Below are 18,684 nucleotides of genomic sequence, written 5' to 3'. Positions count from 1 at the left end.
CACTGGCCTCCCGGAACCGGAGCTCCAGGTGATCTGGAGTTGCTGTGTACATAACTAGAAACCGAACTCAGGTTCTTTCTCTACAATAGTGGCCAGCGCTCTTATACACTAGGCCACCTCCCCAGCCCCCTTTTTTAAAACGTGAGACAGTCTTGCTGTGTAGGCCAGCCTGGTCTACAGAGTGAGTTCTAGGCTAGGTAGGCTACAGACTTTGTGGTTAGTTTGCTTTGTATTTGTGACGTGTACTTATGTATATACCTGTGTGTGTGCCACTGAGGCCAGAGGCATCAGAGACCTTTGGAGCTGGAGTTGAGGCAGTCGGGAGTGGCCAGCAGTGGGTGCTGGGAACTGGACTCGGGTCCTCCGCTAGCAGAGCAAGACTTGCTCTTAGCCAGAGCTATCTCTCCAGCCATAGACTCTTTCCCAAAAAGAGCTAAATACTTTTATAATTTCAAGTGCCTTTTCTTTTTCTTTTTTAAAAAATATTTGTTTGTTTGTTTGTTTATTATATGTAAGTACACTGTAGCTGTCTTCACTCCAGAAAGGGGAGGCAGATCTCATTATGGATGGTTGTGAGCCACCATGTGGTTGCTGGGATTTGAACTCCTTCAGAAGAGCTCTTAACCACTTAGCCACCTCTCCAGCCCATCAAGTGCCTTTTCAAAATTATTTGTTTTTGTTTGTTTGTTTGTTTGTTTGTTTGTTTCTGTTTTTGAAGAAGGGAGACTGCGAGGTGAGCCAAAGCTTCAGAACACTGGCTGTGCTTGCAGAGGACCCAGGTTCTATTTTCTGTGCCTACCTAGTGGCTCCTGACCCTTTATAGTTACAGTTCCCTTAGGATCCCGTGCCCTCTTCTGACCTGTGCAGGCACTGCACACATGTACTGCACAGACGCACATGCAGGCAAAACACCCACAACACATAAAATAGCAATTAATAAACCTTCAAAGTGGGAGAGTTTTGTGTCCCACTCTGCCCTTGAATGGCAGAGCTGGCCTGAGCATCGAACAGCGCCCACCCACCTCCCGAGTTCTGGGGATGGTCAGGTGCTGCTAGTCCTTGTTTCCTTCCTCTGTCTTGTCTTTGTTTTGTTTTATATTTTTAGAGGCAGGGTTTCTCTGTGTAGCCCTGGCCAACATGGAACTCACTCTGTAGACCAGGCTGGCCTTGAACTCAGAGAGATCCACTTGCCTCTGCCTCCCAAGTGCTGGGATTACAGGTGAGTGTGACCATGTCCGGCTCAGGTATTGTATTAAGGAGTTGGCTCTACTAAAGCTTTTTTTTTTTTTTTGACAATGCCAAAGGGAATTACCTCTAAGTATTTCACTAAGTAGATAACATTTTCTTTGTTAAGACTTTCTTTTTGCCCTGGATTTGAAATTGGAAATTTTTTTGAGTGGCACACAATTGCTTTTGTCCAGGAGCCTTACTGGGATTGCTTTCATTGAATGTGGTCTTGCAGTTTATAGTGTATTTGGGTAGTGATCTGTCTAAGAAGTTACTTAGTATCCAACTGTAACCGTTTTACATGGGCTTGGCCACACTGCTAAGTGATACTGATTGGCTCTTTCAGGACATTGACATTAAGAAAGTGAACGGAGTTCCTCAGTATGCGTTCCTGCAGTACTGTGACATTGCTAGTGTGTGTAAGGCCATCAAGAAGATGGATGGAGAGCACCTTGGAAACAACCGCCTCAAGGTAGGGACTGCATGGACCATATGGTGGCGCTCGCTATGTGGTTTGCTTCAGGACTCGAGGACCTTACTGCGTTAGGGCTGCAGAAGGACAGTTAGACTTACGCGTGGATTTGAACAGTTGACTCATTGGTAGGTGACACTTGTTAGCATGTGTGAGCTGCTGGGTTCAGTAACCCAGTTGCACGCACACAGGCACGCATGCACAACAGATTCAGCATTTCTCTAGAAGACTAGCTTTTTGAAAACTTTGTAATTGGCTAGTAATTATCTGTGGTGATGGAATTTCCCCTTTTAATTTCAGCTGGGTTTTGGAAAGAGCATGCCTACCAACTGTGTATGGCTAGATGGGCTTTCTTCAAACGTGTCCGATCAGTACTTAACGCGGCATTTCTGCCGCTACGGGCCTGTGGTAAAGGTAGGCACTTGCTTTCCACTCTGCTTTCTTACTGTTCTGCCGTCAGCCTCTGTTGTTGATGTTTCCTTCTCTTTACTAATGTTTGTCTTCATAAGCTCCTCAGTGGGTCTGCAGAGCCGCCCAGTGCTTTTTCAGAGGACCCAAGTTCAGCTCCCAGCACTCAGGCCAGGGACTCAGCCCTGTCTGACCCCAGCTCTAGAGATCCAGCACACCCTAGGGCTTTGCAGGCCCCTGCACATACATATAGATTCACATGCATACTTTTTTTTTTTAATACATTTAGATTTATGGTCCATCGCACCAGGCTCTGGGTTTAGTTACTAGCTCTGCAAATCATCAACAGTAAAGCTGTTTCCAAACAGGCAAGATTTGAGGAAATCTTAGACTCCTCTGTATATAGTTAAGCAAAATAGGACTTTAGGGGGCTGGGCAGATGACTGACTGTTCTTCCAGAGGTCCTGAGTTCAAGTCCCATCAACCACATGGTGGCTCACAATTATTATCTGTAGTGGCTTCTGATGCCCTCTTCTGGTGTGTTTGAAGACAGCGACAGTGCACTCAGCAAAATAAAATGAACTAAAAAATAAAGGATTTAACAAAATACTTCGCTTATTCATGACGTATGCCAGTTGCACAGTCTTTGGTATTTATTGCACCGTTTTAAGAAATGAAAGTCTCATATAAAAATAGTCACTTGTCTTTATACTATTGGCTTTCAAATCAGATAACTGCATGTACTGTATGTACTGTATGTAGTGTTGTGCACTGTATGTCCTGTATGTCCTATATGCTGTATGTACTGTTGGCCAGTGGAGACAGGAGACGTTGGGACGTTCATAAGTCTAGTTTGGACCTTGTGGCACAACAGTGCATGTCAGACAAGTTGGAACAAGGGGACTGGCACCTGCATTTGTCCTTTGACCTCTATACACGTTCTGTGGCCCACACAGGCCGGTCTCATAGCCAGACGTGGCGACTCATGGCTGTGATTTCAGCATTAGGTAGGCCTAGGCAGGAGGATTGCCATGATCACAAGTCTGCTCCCTGCTACACCATAAAAACCTGTGTGAAATAGTAACAGCTCAGGGCTGGGGAAGGTGGAGGGGAAGAGAATTCACATCCAAACCGAAATGGAATCAAATGTTTACCTTCACTCGCTTGCTGTGGTGTTGGGGACTGAACACTGGGTCATGCATGCATGGGCTAGGCAAGTCCTCTGTCTGAGCTTTGTCCATAGATTTGATCTATGTTTGAATACATACAGCAAAATTCCCACCTGACCAGTATTTGTCAGGTTGCACCCATAAACATCAGGAAAGGGGTGGCCCAATTCTGTGGTCTTAGATAGAAGAAGGATCTTCTTACAGTGAAGACAGTAGGAAAGCAGTCAGATATAGAAAACTAAAGGTGTGAGAACCATGGAGCCTCAGTACCACCATTCCCCTGCCTCTACACACTGATCTTAGTGTGTTTATTAAGACATGCCTCTTCTGGAAAAGACTACATTTTTCTAGAATACTCTAAATACAGTTCTTTTTCTTAGTAGCATCCTGGTGACTTAGGATTTTGTTGGGACTGACGCTCAAACCAGCAGACAAAGCTCTTGATTGGTTGTTTTGTCTTTTGCAGGTAGTGTTTGACCGCTTGAAAGGCATGGCTCTGGTTCTCTACAGTGAGATCGAGTACGCACAGGCAGCTGTCAAGGACACCAAGGGCAGGAAACTCGGTGGGAATAAGATCAAGGTGTGCACCCTGACAAAGCAGAGGCTGCGCGTGCTGTGCCTTCAGTTCAAAGGTCCACACAGTGTGGCAATGCCTCACACATGAAAAGCAACAAAACAGAAAAAAAACAGCAGCCAAACAAAAGTGTTCAGATCTCTGCCGTATTTACCTTTGTAGGCGGCCAGCGTGGAGTGGTTTTCTTCGCCCTCGGGTTTAGGGGAAATATTAGGATTTTCACACTTGCTCTTGGCGCACACAGGTCTTATGTGCCCTTAGTCCTAGATCCTTCCCTGTATCTTATATAAGTATAACAGCCCTTCTCCTTCCCAGTGTGCCGGATGTTCCTACGTGTACTCTTTTCCCGTTACAGTGTCTGTCTGTATGCCTGTGGCTCATTTGGCCAGTCAGCTTCCAAAAGGAAGCTACCTGTGGCTGAATGTGTGTGTGTGTGTGTGTGTGTGTGTGTGAGTGAGAGAGAGAGAGAGAGAGAGAGAGAGATTAAAAACTTTTCATTTAGCCGGGTGGTGGTGGTATGGGCCTTTAATCCCAGCGCTTGGGAGGCAGAGGCTGGTGGATTTCTGAGTTTGAGGACAGCCAGGGCTACACAGAGAAACCCTGTCTTGAAAACAAACAAACAAACAAAAACCCTTTCTATTCATTGGCTGTTTGGCATAATTATGTAGTTAAGAACTGATGATTAGCTGGGTGGTGGTGGTGCATGCTTGTAATCCCAGCACTCTGGGAGGCAGAGGCAGGGGGATTTCTGAGTTCGAGGCCAGCCTGGTCTACAGAGTAAGTTCTAGGACAGCCAGGGCTATACAGAGAAACCCTTTCTTGAAAAACCAAAATAAATAAATAAATAAATAACCTGATGATTAGATTAAAATATAATTGTATTTTGGCAATAGGACATATATTGATGCTCGGTACCTTGCAACCGGAGCTCTGTTGTCCCTGTGTCTTATTGTAATGGGTAGTCCGCACATTTACCTATACTGCAGATGGCCCGCTTATAGATTTCCCATCTGACTGTCCCAAGCATTCGCCAACTCAGATTTCTGGAAGAAAATGTTTACATGTTCTCTCTCTCTCTCTCTCTCTCTCTCTCTCTCTCTCTCTCTCTCTCTCTCTGGTTGGTTGGTTGGTTGGTTGCATTGTAGGGGGAGAAGGTGTGTCTTGGGCATGGGAGAGGGAGGGTCTTCCGGTGTGGCTGGCCCCAGCTGAGGTTGCTGCCATCCTGTCTTAGCCTATCTCCGGTTCGGGGATTGCATCAAGTCCAGCCCTCTCACTCCTGATTGGTTCTGGAACCTTAAAATGTATCTGTCAATATTTGCATACAATTTCGGAGTTTTATATTTAAAAAAGACATTTCTCTTAAACTTCAAAATTGGCTTGGCACTGGAGAGCACACGCTTTCCACCCGTAGCCCAGCTTCCCTCCCTCCATTCCACCCTGTCACCCCACAGAGAAAGAGCAGGCTTCCCAGTGACAGCACCGAGCATGGCACAGGATACCCTGAGCCCAGGCACAAGCCTCACATCAGAGACACTCCCACTGTCTGTGTCCCCCACAAACCGAGCCCACGGCCATGACACACAGTCAGAATACTTGGCAGAGCCATGCAGGCTGTGGCTGTGGGTCTCTGCAGCTGTTCCTGTCGGCTGCCATAGGCAGCCTCTCTAACGGCAGCTGGATTAGGCATCTAGAGCAGAGTAGAAAATCCTTAGCTATCATTTCATTGCTGTGGGGCTGGCGGAGGGCGGGGGCCAAAGGGGTTCCACCCTCCAGCTCTAGGCTCCAGCTTCAGGTGGCTTGTTTTCTGGGCAGGGCTGGATCCCTGTTGTGTATGGGCCTCAAATTAGAGGTTAGCCCTGTGGTGTGCACCTTTAATCCCAACGCTAGGAGGCAGAAGCCAGAGGAACTCTTGAGTTCAAAGCCAGCCTGGTCTACAAAATGAGTTCCAGGTAGCAGAGAAATACTGTTTCAAAAAACTGTCCAAATTTGAAATCTGAAATTTCTAAAATACTTTTATATATTGTTTGTTTGCTCTACATATGTTCATCCTGTGGTAAATGGTTATATTATGAATTCTTTTTTTTTTTAAGGTGGACTTTGCAAATCGGGAAAGCCAGCTGGCATTTTATCACTGCATGGAGAAGTCCGGTCAAGATATGAGAGACTTCTATGAAATGCTGACAGAGAGAAGGTAGGCGTTTTATCCAGTTTTGTGCTGGACCATCAGTCTCGGAGATGGACCTCAGAACCACCCCAGCTTGGGCTCTCATAATGTAGCCGGGCAGTTCGTTTTCTCTTTCCCACTTCTCTTTCCTCCCCAAACACATTTTTAAATGTGTTGTACAGAAAGCAAAGGTTTACTTTTACAAATCTGTTTTTTATGTAGTTGAAAGTAGGTTAGGTTACCTTGTCTCTCTTTGATCTCAGTCCTCACCGAGTGTCCTTGTATCAGGAAGATTTGTGAAGTGTGACTCTTGTAAATAGAGTAAATTAGATTATTTATAGACCAGTGACTTTGGTGCTGCAGAAAGTAAGCAGGTTTTTTCAGTCATGGTGAGGTCACGTTTGATTTTTCTAATTCTTCTTCTGTTGAGAAGATAAACTGTTGTTTATACTAATGCAAGCTGTTGCCAGATGGTGGTCTGTGGTGGTCTGGAGTGTCAGCGCTGTTCCCCACCCCCACTCCATGCCCATCAAAGAAAGGCTTTAGACGTTAAGTCAAGAACTTTTGGACCCAGCACGGATCCCCATTTGCTGCCACAGTCCCAGTTTGTTATGTTGGAGGACACAACAGTGTGTCTTCAAGGCATTTCTTAACTGGATATCCTGCTAAGTCACTCAATTCCTGAGCTTTTAGGTAGAAAAAGGCCCCACTGCCAAAATTTAAAGATAAGGCTTTGATAGTTACCCATGAATCAATCAGAATCCAAACTGCCAAACACTGAAACTGTTACAGTCTTCAAGCGAGAGCCCTCACAGGCGTGTGTGTGCACAAAATGTTCTAAGCTCCAGTTCCCAAGATAATGGTTTGAAGCCATTGGTTCTAGTTTCATTGCTTTGTGTCTTTTGTGTTTGTGTTTTGAGTGAGGGGCTCATAAAGCCGTGTCTGGCCCAGGCTTGTTTTGTAGCTGAGGATGGTCTTGAACCTGGTCTCTCGCTGCCTCTGCCTGAACCGTGCTGCAGGTCAGGTGGCTGCTGCTGCAGCTGACTAGCTGTGCTGAAGCCTACCGCAGCCTCACTCTGCCAGGTGGTCACGGTGCTAGCTGAGCCGTTTCCTGAGGCTGCTATCGTGAGCCAGTTCCTAAAGCAGGTCTATCTGAGGGTGAGGCAGGACGGGTGTTGTTAACAGTTCTGTTACAATCTTCTCTGTGTGCATTAAATAGTTCTTACAAAGCAGCGTCTTGTGATGGAGTCTTGTCTGTCACTCCCCACACTGTCTGTGAGGCTCTGGCTCCGCCCCCCAGCTCGTCCTTGTGGTTAATCATCCCTCTTAAAGGCTCTCAGCTCCTATTGTAGGAAGCAGAGGGAGGAGCTTCCGATGTCACTGTTGTCTCAGGGACAAGGGCCTTTCCTTTCCTTTTTAGAAATGAATGAGCCCTACCCGCCCAGGACAGAGCAGTTCCCCAGGACTGGCTTTGTAGCTAGAGCATGAGGTTTTCATGTTATTGATTGGTTGCTTGTAGGTAGTACTGAGGATCGAAGCTTATGGTTTGCATCTCCAGGTCTCCTTGAGTTCCTTGGCTCACTCTGCAGCCCAGGTTAGCCTTGTGGTTCTCCTGTCTCAGCCTCCAAGTAGCTAGGATGACAGGCCGGTGTCCCCACTCACACCTGAGGGAACTGTTCATCTGTAACTACGTAGTATGGACTCTGGAATGGGAAAATGGGCAGGTTTACTTCTGTTTCTAATTGTATGATTATCTTGTTCTCGTGCAGCACAGGCGGACCTGAGTCTGTGATCTTCCTGCTTCTGTCTCCTGGGGTTACAGTGTGCACCTCTGTGCTTTGCTCTAAAACCTTAGATTTTAAGCTTTCAGGAATTTGGCACTCGGGAACATTTCTCACTTAAAATCCTCTGGGATGAACAGGGGGAGAGAAGGGGGCTTACGGGACTTTGGGAGAGTGGGGGGGGGCTAGGAAAGGGGAAATCATTTGAAATGTAAATAAAAAAATATATCGAATAAAAAAAAATCCTCTGGGATGCACAGTAAGATGGCTTAGCCCATGTGACCCTTGCCATGAAGGCCTGAGCTTGAGTTTGATCCCTGCAACCCAGATGGAGGGGGGACCAAGGCTGCAGAGTTCTCCTCAGACCTCACACACATCGGACACACACGCTGGGAGAGTTTGGGGAATGAACAGGAAGGAATCACTGCCCCTCTTGTGTGAGCACGCTCAGTTTCACGGGGTAGGTGGCTCCTGTTCTTAGGACCTGGGCAAGGAGCTCTGGGGACTGCCTCAGCACGTGAAGCCAGTCTTCATTTGTGAGCTGGCAATTTGAGGAAAGAAAGTTTTTAAGTAAACAGAAAAGTTGAAGCTAATTTTTTCTTTTTTTTTTTTTAAGATTGATTTTATTTTCATGTGAACTGTGTTTCATGTGAATGCCTGGTCCCCATCTAAGTCAGGATAGAGCACTGGATCCCCTAGAGTTGGAATTATAGATGGCTATGAACTGTCTTGTGGGTACTTGGCATTGAACCCAGGTTTTCTGCACAGACAAAAGATTTTAACTGCTGAGTGGTCTCTCTAGCCCTGGAGCTATCTGAAATGTTTTACCAGGGCAGGGGAGGCAGCTCAGTCCAAGCTTGAAGAGCCCCAGAGCCTATGTAGCTGCGGTGGGTGTGGTCCCTGCCTGTAATTCTAGTCTCGGGAAGCAGAGCAGGATTGCCAAAGCTGGCTTATCTGCAAACTCTGTCTGTTTGAGAGACGCTCCCTACCTCAGAGATAGAGGAAGAACCCGGGAGGATGATTCCCAGCGTCAACCTCAGGCCGCTTGAATGTGTTCTACAGGGTGCGGGGAGAAAACACAGTTTCAACATATAATCCCTCGGGAGGCAGAGGCAGGCAGATCTCTGTGAATTTGAGACAGCCTGGTCTACAGAGTCACTTCCAGGACATCCAGGGCTACACAGAGAACCCCTGTCTTGAAAAAACTGAACCACCACCAAACAACAACAAACATTGGGGGTTTTGGGGACACGATTTAACTATATAACCTTGGCTGGTCTGGAGTTTGCTTTGTGGACCAGGCTGGCCTCCAATACCCAGAGATTTGTCTGCGAGGTCCTTAGTTTTGTTTTATGCGTTGTCAGTGTTTTGCCCGCATGCTTGTCTGTGCACCAGGTATCTCTGGTGCTCAAGGAGTCAGAAGGAGACGTCCGGTCCCCTGGAACTGAAATTGTAGATGGTTGTGAGATATCCTGTAGTTTTGGGTCCTTTACAAGAATAATAAGTGCTCTTAACTTCTACGCCACCTCTCCAGCCCTGAGATTAAACATTTGAAAAATTCCTATAAAAAAACTTGATATAAGCCTGGCAATGGTGGCGCACGCCTGTAATCCCAGCACTTGGGAGGCAGAGGCAGGTGGATTTCTGAGTTCAAGGCCAGCCTGGTCTACAGAGTGAGCGCCAGGACAGTCAGGGCTATACAGAGAAAACCTACCTTGAAGAAAACCAAATCCACAAAACAGAAAGAAAAAAAAAAAAAACTTGATACAATATCCTCTGTTTACTGGACGCAGTGGACTATTGTGTACATGTATACAGTCCAGCACGGTGAGGGAAAGGTGGGTGGAGCACATCTGTTTGTTGGGTGACTGTGATAATGTATACACTCCAGCACAGTGAGGGAAAGGTAGGTAGCAGTGGGTTTCTTTAAAGCTGTGTTATTTGTGATTATACTGTGTCAGTGCTGGGTGTGTGGTTACTGTACCCTTTAATCCCAGCACCCCAGAGGCAGAAACAGGAGATCTCTGTGATTTGGAAGCCAGCCTGGCCTACAGAGTGAGTTGCAGGCCAGGGCGTAATGAAAACCTGGCATTTTACATTTGAATTTTATTAGCGGCCAGCTTTTAAATCCTCAGTGCTTCATTTGGCTTAGGAGCTGCTGCTAACCACCTGCAGTCAGCCAAGTGACTAAGTAACACGAGGAGCCCAGAGGTGCCGTGGGTAAGAGTTTCACTGTGCACTGGGGGCTAGCCTGGAACTTGTACGGTAGAGCCAGATGCCATATGCCGTCCTCCTGCCTCTGCCCTTAAGAGCTGGGGTTGTGGAGGTGGGACTGCGAGTGAGGAGAAGATGGGGGGAGCTAATGTGATCTTCCTGATGTTTGACAGAGAGGAACGAAGAGGCTCCTATGACTACAGTCAAGACCGGACCTACTATGAGACCGTCCGCACTCCAGGCGCCTACCCCGAGGACTCCAGGAGGGACTACCCAGCCCGGGGGAGAGAGTTTTACCCAGAGTGGGAGACGTACCAGGGAGAGTACTATGAGTCCCGGTACTACGATGACCCTCGGGAGTACAGAGAGTACAGGAGTGACCCTTACGAGCAAGACATCCGGGAATACAGCTACAGGCAGAGGGAGCGCGAGCGGGACAGATTTGACTCTGACCGCGACCATGAGAGGAGACCCATTGAGCGAAGTCAGAGTCCCGTGCACTTGCGTCGTCCACAGAGCCCTGGCGTGTCTCCTGCACATTCGGAGAGATTGCCAAGTGACTCTGAGAGGAGGCTCTTCCGCCGGTCCTCAGAGCGGAGCGGAAGCTGCAGCTCAGTGTCCCCCCCACGGTACGACAAACTGGAGAAGGCTCGATTGGAACGCTATACAAAAAATGAGAAGACAGAGAAGGAACGAACTTTTGATCCTGAGAGGGGAGAGAGGGAGAGACGAATAATTCGCAAGGAAAAAGGAGAAAAGGACAAACCTGACAGGCAGAAGCGAAAAGGAAAAGCCCATTCTCCTAGTTCTCAGTCTTCCGAAACAGAGCAGGAAAATGAGCGAGAGCCCAGCCCCGAGAAACCGCGGGGTTCTACCAAACTGAGCAGAGAGAGGGCTGACAAGGAAGGGCCAGCCAAGAACCGCCTGGAGCTCATGCCCTGCGTGGTCCTGACCCGCGTAAAGGAGAAGGAGGGCAAGGTCATCGACCACCCACCCCCGGAGAAGCTCAAAGCCAGGCTCGGCCATGACACCCCTAAGGCGTCGGCCCTGGACCAGAAATCTCAGGCCTCTCAGGGGGAGCCTGCCAAGCCGGACGCGTCTAAGGTGGACTCTGCCAGGGGAAAGGCGCTGAGGGAAAAGGCCCTTTCGAGCCACGCGGAGGTCGTGGATAAGGAGGGCAGACCTAAGCTCAGGAAGCACCTCAAGCCCGAGCAGACGCCTGAGCTGAGCGCCCTGGACCTGGAGAAGCTGGAAGCGAGGAAGAGGCGCTTTGCAGATTCCAGCTTGAAAATAGAAAAGCCAAAACCAGAAGTCAGGAAAACCAGCCCTGAGGCAGAGGATGCTCGCGCGCTTTTAAAGAAGCAGCCGGACGCATCAAAAGAGGGTGTTTTGCTGAGGGAGGGAGAGTCAGAAAGAAAGCCTGTGAGAAAAGAAATCCTTAAAAGGGAATCAAAAAAAACTAAGCTGGAAAGACTTAATTCAGCTCTTAGTCCCAAAGACTGCCAGGAGCCTGCTGTTGTCTCCACAGGGTCTGGCTCTCGGCCCAGCTCAGACGCACACGCAGGACCAGGCGAACCAATACCCGGATCTGTGGAGACGCAAGAAGCCCAGCCCAAAAAAGCTATCCCCTCAAAACCTCAGCTCAGACAGCTGCAGCTCCTCGATAGCCAAGGGCCTGAGAAAGAGGAAATGAGGAAAAACTACTGCCGCCGGCTTCCCGAGGAAGCGGAGCCCAGCGCCGGCCAGGAGAAGCCACACGGCGGAGTAACGGCTGAGGAGAAACTGGGCATTGACATTGACCACACGCAGAGCTACCGCAAGCAGATGGAGCAGAGTCGCCGGAAGCAGCGGCTGGAGATGGAGATCGCCAAGGCCGAGAAGTTCGGCAGTCCGAAGAAAGATGTGGATGAGTACGAACGGCGCAGCCTGGTCCACGAGGTGGGCAAACCCCCTCAGGACGTCACCGATGACTCCCCGCCCAGCAAGAAGCGGAGGACGGATCATGTGGACTTCGACATCTGTACTAAAAGAGAGAGAAATTACCGAAGTTCACGGCAGATCAGTGAGGACTCAGAAAGAACCAGCTGCTCTCCCAGCGTCCGCCACGGCTCCTTCCACGAAGAGGATGATCCCCTAGGCTCCCCTCGGCTGGTGTCCGTGAAAGGTTCCCCTAAGGCGGATGAGAAAGGTCTCCCCTATTCTAACGTAACAGCGAGAGAAGACCTGTTAAAGTGTAATCCTTACGATTCTGGCAAGAGAGAACAGGCAGCAGACATGGCCAAATTAAAGCTGTCTGTCTTGAATTCTGAAGGCGAACCAAACCGTTGGGACCCTCAACTGAAACAGGACCCCAGCCGGTTTGATGTCAGTTTCCCAAACAGCGTAATTAAGAGAGACAGTCTACGGAAAAGGTCTGTGCGGGATCTGGAACCTGGTGAGGTGCCCTCCGATTCTGATGAGGACGTTGAGCACAGGCCCCAGTCCCCCAGGCCCTCCACCTTCTACGACAGCCCTCGGCTGTCTTTTTTATTGAGGGACAGAGACCAAAAACTACGTGAGCGAGATGAAAGGCTCTCTAGTTCTTTAGAAAGGAATAAATTTTATTCTTTTGCACTAGATAAGACAATCACACCAGACACGAAAGCTTTGCTTGAAAGAGCCAAGTCCCTCTCCTCGTCCCGTGAAGAAAATTGGTCTTTCCTGGACTGGGATTCCCGCTTTGCTAATTTTCGAAACAACAAAGATAAAGAAAAGGTTGACTCAGCCCCCAGACCTATTCCATCCTGGTACATGAAGAAGAAGAAAATCAGGACGGACTCGGAGGGAAAACTGGACGATAAGAAGGATGAGCATAGGGAGGAGGAGCAGGAGAGGCAGGAGTTGTTTGCCTCTCGGTTCTTACATAGCTCCATCTTTGAGCAAGATTCCAAGCGACTGCAGCACCTCGAGCGGAAGAGTGAGGACTCCGACTTCCCTCCCGGGAGGCCGTACGGCAGGCCGGCCTCCGAGGGTGCCAGCAGCAGCAGTGACGCCGTCCAGGAGCCCGTGGTTCTGTTCCACAGCAGGTTCATGGAGCTCACACGGATGCAGCAGAGGGAGAAGGAGAAGGACCAGAAGCCCAGAGAGGCGGACAAGCAGCAGGACCCAGAGGCTCATCCCAAGACCCCAGAGCCTGCCACTGAGACTAAAGAGCCGGAACCGAAAGCCCCCGCTGCAGCTGGGCTTCCTGCCGTCACCGCAGTGACACCTGAACCAGCGTCCTCGGCACCGGAGAAGGCCGAGGAAACCGCAGAGGCTCCTCCACTGGCAGGGGAGAAGCCCGTGGAGCCCATTCCTGTCTTAGAAGAAGCAAAGCTCGTGTCTGAGCCGGCTTCTGTATCCGTGGACCAGCCCAAACAGGTGGACGTGCCCCTCGGAGAGGACAGCCATGACAGCGCTGCTGTGGCACCTTCGGCTCCTCAGGAAAGCGCAACTGCTGATGCTGTCCCGTGTGTGGATGCCGAGCCTCTGACTCCCGGAACCACAGTGCCCCAGGTAGAAAGCAGTGTAGACCCCAAACCCAGCAGTCCCCAGCCACTTCCAAAACCGAGTCAGAGGACTGAGGAAGCCGAAGAGCCCAGCGTGGAGAAGCCAGAGGCAGCTCCCAGCACTGAACCTGACGCCACGCAGAAAGCTGGAGTGGCGTCAGAAGTCGAGCCCCCAGCTTCTGAAGATGTAGAAGCCAATCCTCCAGTCACCGCCAAGGACAGAAAGACTAACAAAAGCAAGCGGTGCAAGACATCGAGCCAGGCCGCCGCGGCGAGCACTGTGGAGAAGCCGGTCACCAGGAAGAGCGAGAGGATAGACCGTGAGAAGCTGAAGCGCTCCAGCTCTCCTCGCGGGGAAGCACAGAAGCTGTTAGAACTAAAGATGGAGGCAGAGAAGATCACTCGGGCCGCGTCTAAAAGCTCCGGGGCAGACACGGAGCGCCCTGAGCCCAGCTTGCCTCTCAGCAGAACCAGGCGTCGGAATGTGAGGAGTGTTTACGCCACCATGGGCGACCATGACCGCCGCTCTCCGGCCAGGGAGCCGACAGAGCAGCCCAGAGTGACCAGGAAGAGGCTGGAGCGGGAGCTGCAGGAGGCTGCGGGGCCTCCCACCACCCCCCGGAGGGGGAGGCCTCCTAAAACCCGCCGGCGTGTCGAGGGGGACGCTGACCAGGAGAGGAAAGAGCCGGCGGAGGCGCCCCGGCCCACTGAGGGCTGGAGGTCTCCCAGGGCTCAGAAACTGGCGGCTGCCAGTGGACCTCAGGGGAAAAGGGGGAGACCGGAGCAGAAGGCGGAGGCTGCTGCTGAGGCCAGCGCCCAGGCGAGCACGAGGGAAGGGAGCTCCAAGTCCAGGGGCGACAGGGAGGCAGCGAGTGAGCCGAAACGGGACCGGAGAGACGCCAGCACAGACAAGAACGGAGCCGGCACCTTCCCAGTGGAGGTCCTGGAGAGAAAACCTCCTGAGAAAACCTACAAATCAAAGAGAGGCCGTGCCCGTAGCACCCGGTCAGCGATGGACAGAGCAGCACATCTGAAGAGCCTGGAAATGGCCGCCAGGGCAGCAGCACAGGCAGCAGACAAGGAAGGTGGGCCTGGGTCAGCCTCTCCTGAGAAAAGTAAGAGCCCCCAAAAGGGAAGGGGCTCCTCACCTCAGCTGGCAGACAACCCAGCAGATCCTGTCAAGGAAGTGGAGAAGGAAAGTGTGTCTGCCTCCACACTGTCGCCAGAAGCCACACAGCTAGCCAGGCAGACGGAGCTGGAGCAGGCTGTGGAGAACCTTGCAAAGCTCCCTGAGCCGTCCGCTAGTGCGGCTAACAAGGGGACAGCCGCAGGAGCGCCCGAAGAGCCTGCCCCTGAGCGTGGCCACAAGCCGGCACAGCAGGCAAGCGAAACTGAATTGGCTGCGGCCATCGGCTCCATCATCAGTGGCAGCCCTGGAGAGCCAGAAACCACCTCCGCTTCTCCTTCTGTTCCCCTGGGGTCTCAGACACATCTACAGGAAGGAACGGAGCCGGGGCCCCATGCGGCCGTGCCAGGAATCCTGGAGACAGAGGCAGCAACAGAGTCTTCTGCCCCACACGTCAGTGCCTCAGACCCACCAGAAGGCTCTGCAGACACCAAGGAAGCCAGAGGAGACAGCAGTGAGTCTGTACAGGAAGCCAAGGGCTCGAAAGTGGAAGTCACCACTCCCAGGAAAGACAAGGGGCGGCAAAAGACAACGCGATCACGCCGGAAAAGGAATGCCAACAAGAAAGCAGTCGCCATCGCAGAGACTCGTGCCTCTGAGGCTGAGCAGGCTCAGAGTGAGAGCCCTGCTGCTGATGGGGTGGCAGCAGCACCCCAAGAAGCTTCCCAGGAAGAAGGACAGAGTGAGAAGCCTCACCCCCTTCCTGGGGAGTGTACTTCTGACCCAAGCAAGACCCCACCTGCTCAGAGTCTATCCCGGGAAAACAGTGTTGAAGAGAAGACTCCATGCAAAACCCCGGCCCCCCCTGACCTGCCCCCCCTCTCACAGCCCACACTGGTGGATGACGAACCCCAAGCCAGGTTCAAGGTGCATTCAATCATCGAAAGTGATCCGGTGACCCCGCCCAGTGACTCAAGCATAGCTCCACCCACAATTCCTTTAGTGACCATAGCCAAGCTCCCGCCTCCTGTCATTCCTGGGGGAGTCCCGCATCAGAGTCCCCCTCCTAAGGTGACAGAGTGGATCACAAGACAGGAAGAGCCTCGGGCTCAGTCCACCCCATCTCCGGCTCTGCCCCCAGACACAAAGGCCTCTGACATGGACACCAGCTCCAGTACACTGAGGAAGATCCTCATGGACCCCAAATACGTATCTGCCACAGGAGTTACTTCCACAAGTGTCACCACAGCCATTGCAGAGCCCGTGAGTGCCCCTTGTCTGCAGGAGGCGCCAGCCCCTCCATGGGAACCTAAGCCTTCTCCCTTAGAAGAGAAGGCAGCAGCCGCAGTGTCAAGCGCTGACACACAAGCCTCAGAGGTCCCTGTCGCTGCTGACAAAGAGAAAGTGGCTCCAGTCATCGCCCCGAAAATCACGTCTGTTATTAGCCGGATGCCCGTGAGCATTGACCTGGAAAACTCCCAGAAGATAACGTTGGCAAAGCCAGCTCCTCAGACCCTGACTGGCCTGGTGAGTGCCCTGACTGGCCTGGTGAATGTCTCTCTGGTCCCAGTGAACGCCTTAAAGGGGCCTGTGCAGGGCTCAGTGGCCACCCTGAAAGGTTTGGTGAGCACCCCTGCTGGGCCTGTGAACCTCCTAAAGGGACCCGTGAATGTCCTCACAGGGCCTGTTAATGTCCTGACCACTCCAGTGAGTGCCACAGTGGGCACGGTGAACGCTGCCCCTGGCGCCGTGACTGCTGCCTGTGGTGTGACGGCCACAACAGGCACAGCAGCCATGACAGGTGCAGTGGCTGTCCCAGCAGCGAAGGGCAAGCATCGGGCAAACAGCACCGAGAACAGCCGCCTCCACCCCGGGGCCATGTCGGTGATCGATGACCGGCCGGCAGACACGGGCTCTGGCGCAGGGCTGCGAGTGAATACTTCAGAGGGGGTCGTGCTTCTGAGCTACTCAGGACAGAAGACAGAAGGCCCCCAGCGCATCAGTGCTAAGATCAGCCAGATCCCGCCGGCCAGCGCGATGGACATTGAGTTTCAGCAGTCAGTTTCCAAGTCCCAAGTGAAAGCCGACCCCATCACCCCCACCCAGTCTGCACCCAAAGGCCCTCAGACCCCTGCAGCCTTTGCAAACATGGCCGCCCATTCTACTCTGGTGCTGACTGCTCAGACATACAACGCCTCTCCCGTGATCTCCTCTGTGAAGACGGACCGCCCGTCCTTGGAGAAGCCCGAGCCCATCCACCTCTCGGTGTCCACGCCCGTCACCCAAGGTGGCACGGTGAAGGTCCTCACCCAGGGCATCAACACCCCCCCAGTGCTGGTTCACAACCAGCTTGTCCTCACCCCCAGCATAGTCACCACTAACAAGAAACTCGCTGACCCTGTCACTTTGAAAATAGAGACCAAGGTCCTTCAGCCAGCTAACCTGGGGCCCACCCTCACTCCCCACCACCCTCCTGCCCTGCCTGGCAAACTGCCTGCAGAAGTGAACCACGGGCCTCCTGGGCCCAGCAACCCGGCAGAGCGAGCCATTGCCCACTTGGCAACCACAAAACCAGACACTCACTGTCCTCGGCCTGCTGGGCCTGCCGCAGGCCCGTTCCCTAGGCCGTGCCACCCCAGCAGCACGACATCCACAGCACTTCCCACCAATGCCACTGTCATGCTGGCTGCAGGCATCCCGGTGCCACAGTTCATCTCCAGTATACACCCGGAGCAGTCTGTCATCATGCCCCCCCACAGCATCACCCAGACCGTGTCCCTTGGTCACCTGTCACAAGGGGAGGTGAGAATGAGCACTCCCACCCTGCCCAGCATCACCTACAGCATCCGACCGGAGACACTGCACTCTCCTCGGGCCCCTCTGCAGCCCCAGCAGATAGAGGCCCGGGCCCCACAGCGCGTGGGCACGCCCCAGCCAGCCACAACTGGCGTGCCTGCTCTGGCCACACAGCACCCTCCTGAGGAAGAAGTTCACTATCACCTCCCTGTGGCTCGAACTGCAGCCCCCGTGCAGTCGGAAGTGCTGGTCATGCAGTCTGAGTACCGGCTGCACCCATACACCGTTCCCCGGGACGTTCGGATCATGGTGCATCCACACGTGACTGCTGTCAGTGAGCAGCCCCGGGCCGCAGAGGGGGTGGTGAAGGTGCCACCAGCCAGCAAGGCTCCGCAGCAGCTGGTGAAGGAAGCGGTTAAGACTTCAGATGCCAAAGCAGTCCCGGCCCCGGCCCCAGCCCCAGCCCCAGCCCCAGCCCCTGCCCCTGCCCCTGCCCCTGCCCCAGCCCTAGCCCCTGCCCCTGTTCCTGTCCCCACCCCCGCCCCGCCCCCTCATGGTGAAGCCCGAATTCTCACAGTTACCCCCAGCAGCCAGCTCCAGGGGCTGCCTCTGACCCCACCTGTGGTGGTAACTCACGGGGTGCAAATTGTGCACTCCAGCGGTGAGCTGTTCCAGGAATACAGGTACGGTGACATCCGCACCTACCACGCCCCTGCGCAGCTCGCACACACTCAGTTTCCCGTCGGCTCCTCCATCAGTCTACCCTCCAGGACCAAGACTGCGCAGGTGAGGAGGCCACGTCTTGTCCCTACCTGTGGGGCACACACTTGGAGCACTGTGGCTTAAAAAGACAGATTAAAAAAAAACAAAATAAGTTTTGGGGGCTGGAGAGAGAGATAGATGTCTCAGCGCTTAAGAGCGCTCACTGCTCTTCCAGAAGTCCTGAGTTCAATTTCCAGCAACCACATGGTGGCTCACAACCGTCTGTAATGGGGTCTGGTGCCCTCTTCTGGGATGCATGAAGACAGGGACAGTGTACTCATTAAAAGTCTTAGAAAGACAGGCGGACTATGAAGGCACTTCCATGGTGAGGGCTTATGCTTGAGTGTGGTCTGCCCACCGCACCGTCATGAAAATGGAAGGAGAGAACGCCCTCCACAGTTGTCCTCTCACTTCCACATGGACACAGTGTCACACCTGTGTGAAACACAGTGTGTCCTCTGTCA

The 18,684-nt window shown here is 52.3% G+C and overlaps 1 protein-coding gene across 3 annotated transcripts in view; it reads left to right on the top strand.

Annotated features, from left to right (window-relative positions):
• Spen (spen family transcriptional repressor) overlaps positions 1-18,684 on the top strand; it is a 63,731-nt gene that overhangs the window by 42,044 nt on the left and 3,003 nt on the right. For all 3 annotated transcript variants that reach the window (XM_052177946.1, XM_052177945.1, XM_052177944.1), the window contains exons 7-11: positions 1,574-1,699; positions 2,000-2,113; positions 3,743-3,856; positions 5,941-6,041; positions 10,183-18,244. In XM_052177946.1, the coding sequence (XP_052033906.1) occupies positions 1,574-1,699; positions 2,000-2,113; positions 3,743-3,856; positions 5,941-6,041; positions 10,183-18,244 (8,517 nt within the window). The remainder of the gene's footprint in view (positions 1-1,573; positions 1,700-1,999; positions 2,114-3,742; positions 3,857-5,940; positions 6,042-10,182; positions 18,245-18,684) is intronic.

Source organism: Apodemus sylvaticus, chromosome 3 (assembly GCF_947179515.1).
Source record: "Apodemus sylvaticus chromosome 3, mApoSyl1.1, whole genome shotgun sequence".
NCBI lineage: Eukaryota > Metazoa > Chordata > Mammalia > Rodentia > Muridae > Apodemus > Apodemus sylvaticus.
This window is presented reverse-complemented; position numbering and strand designations above follow the sequence as displayed.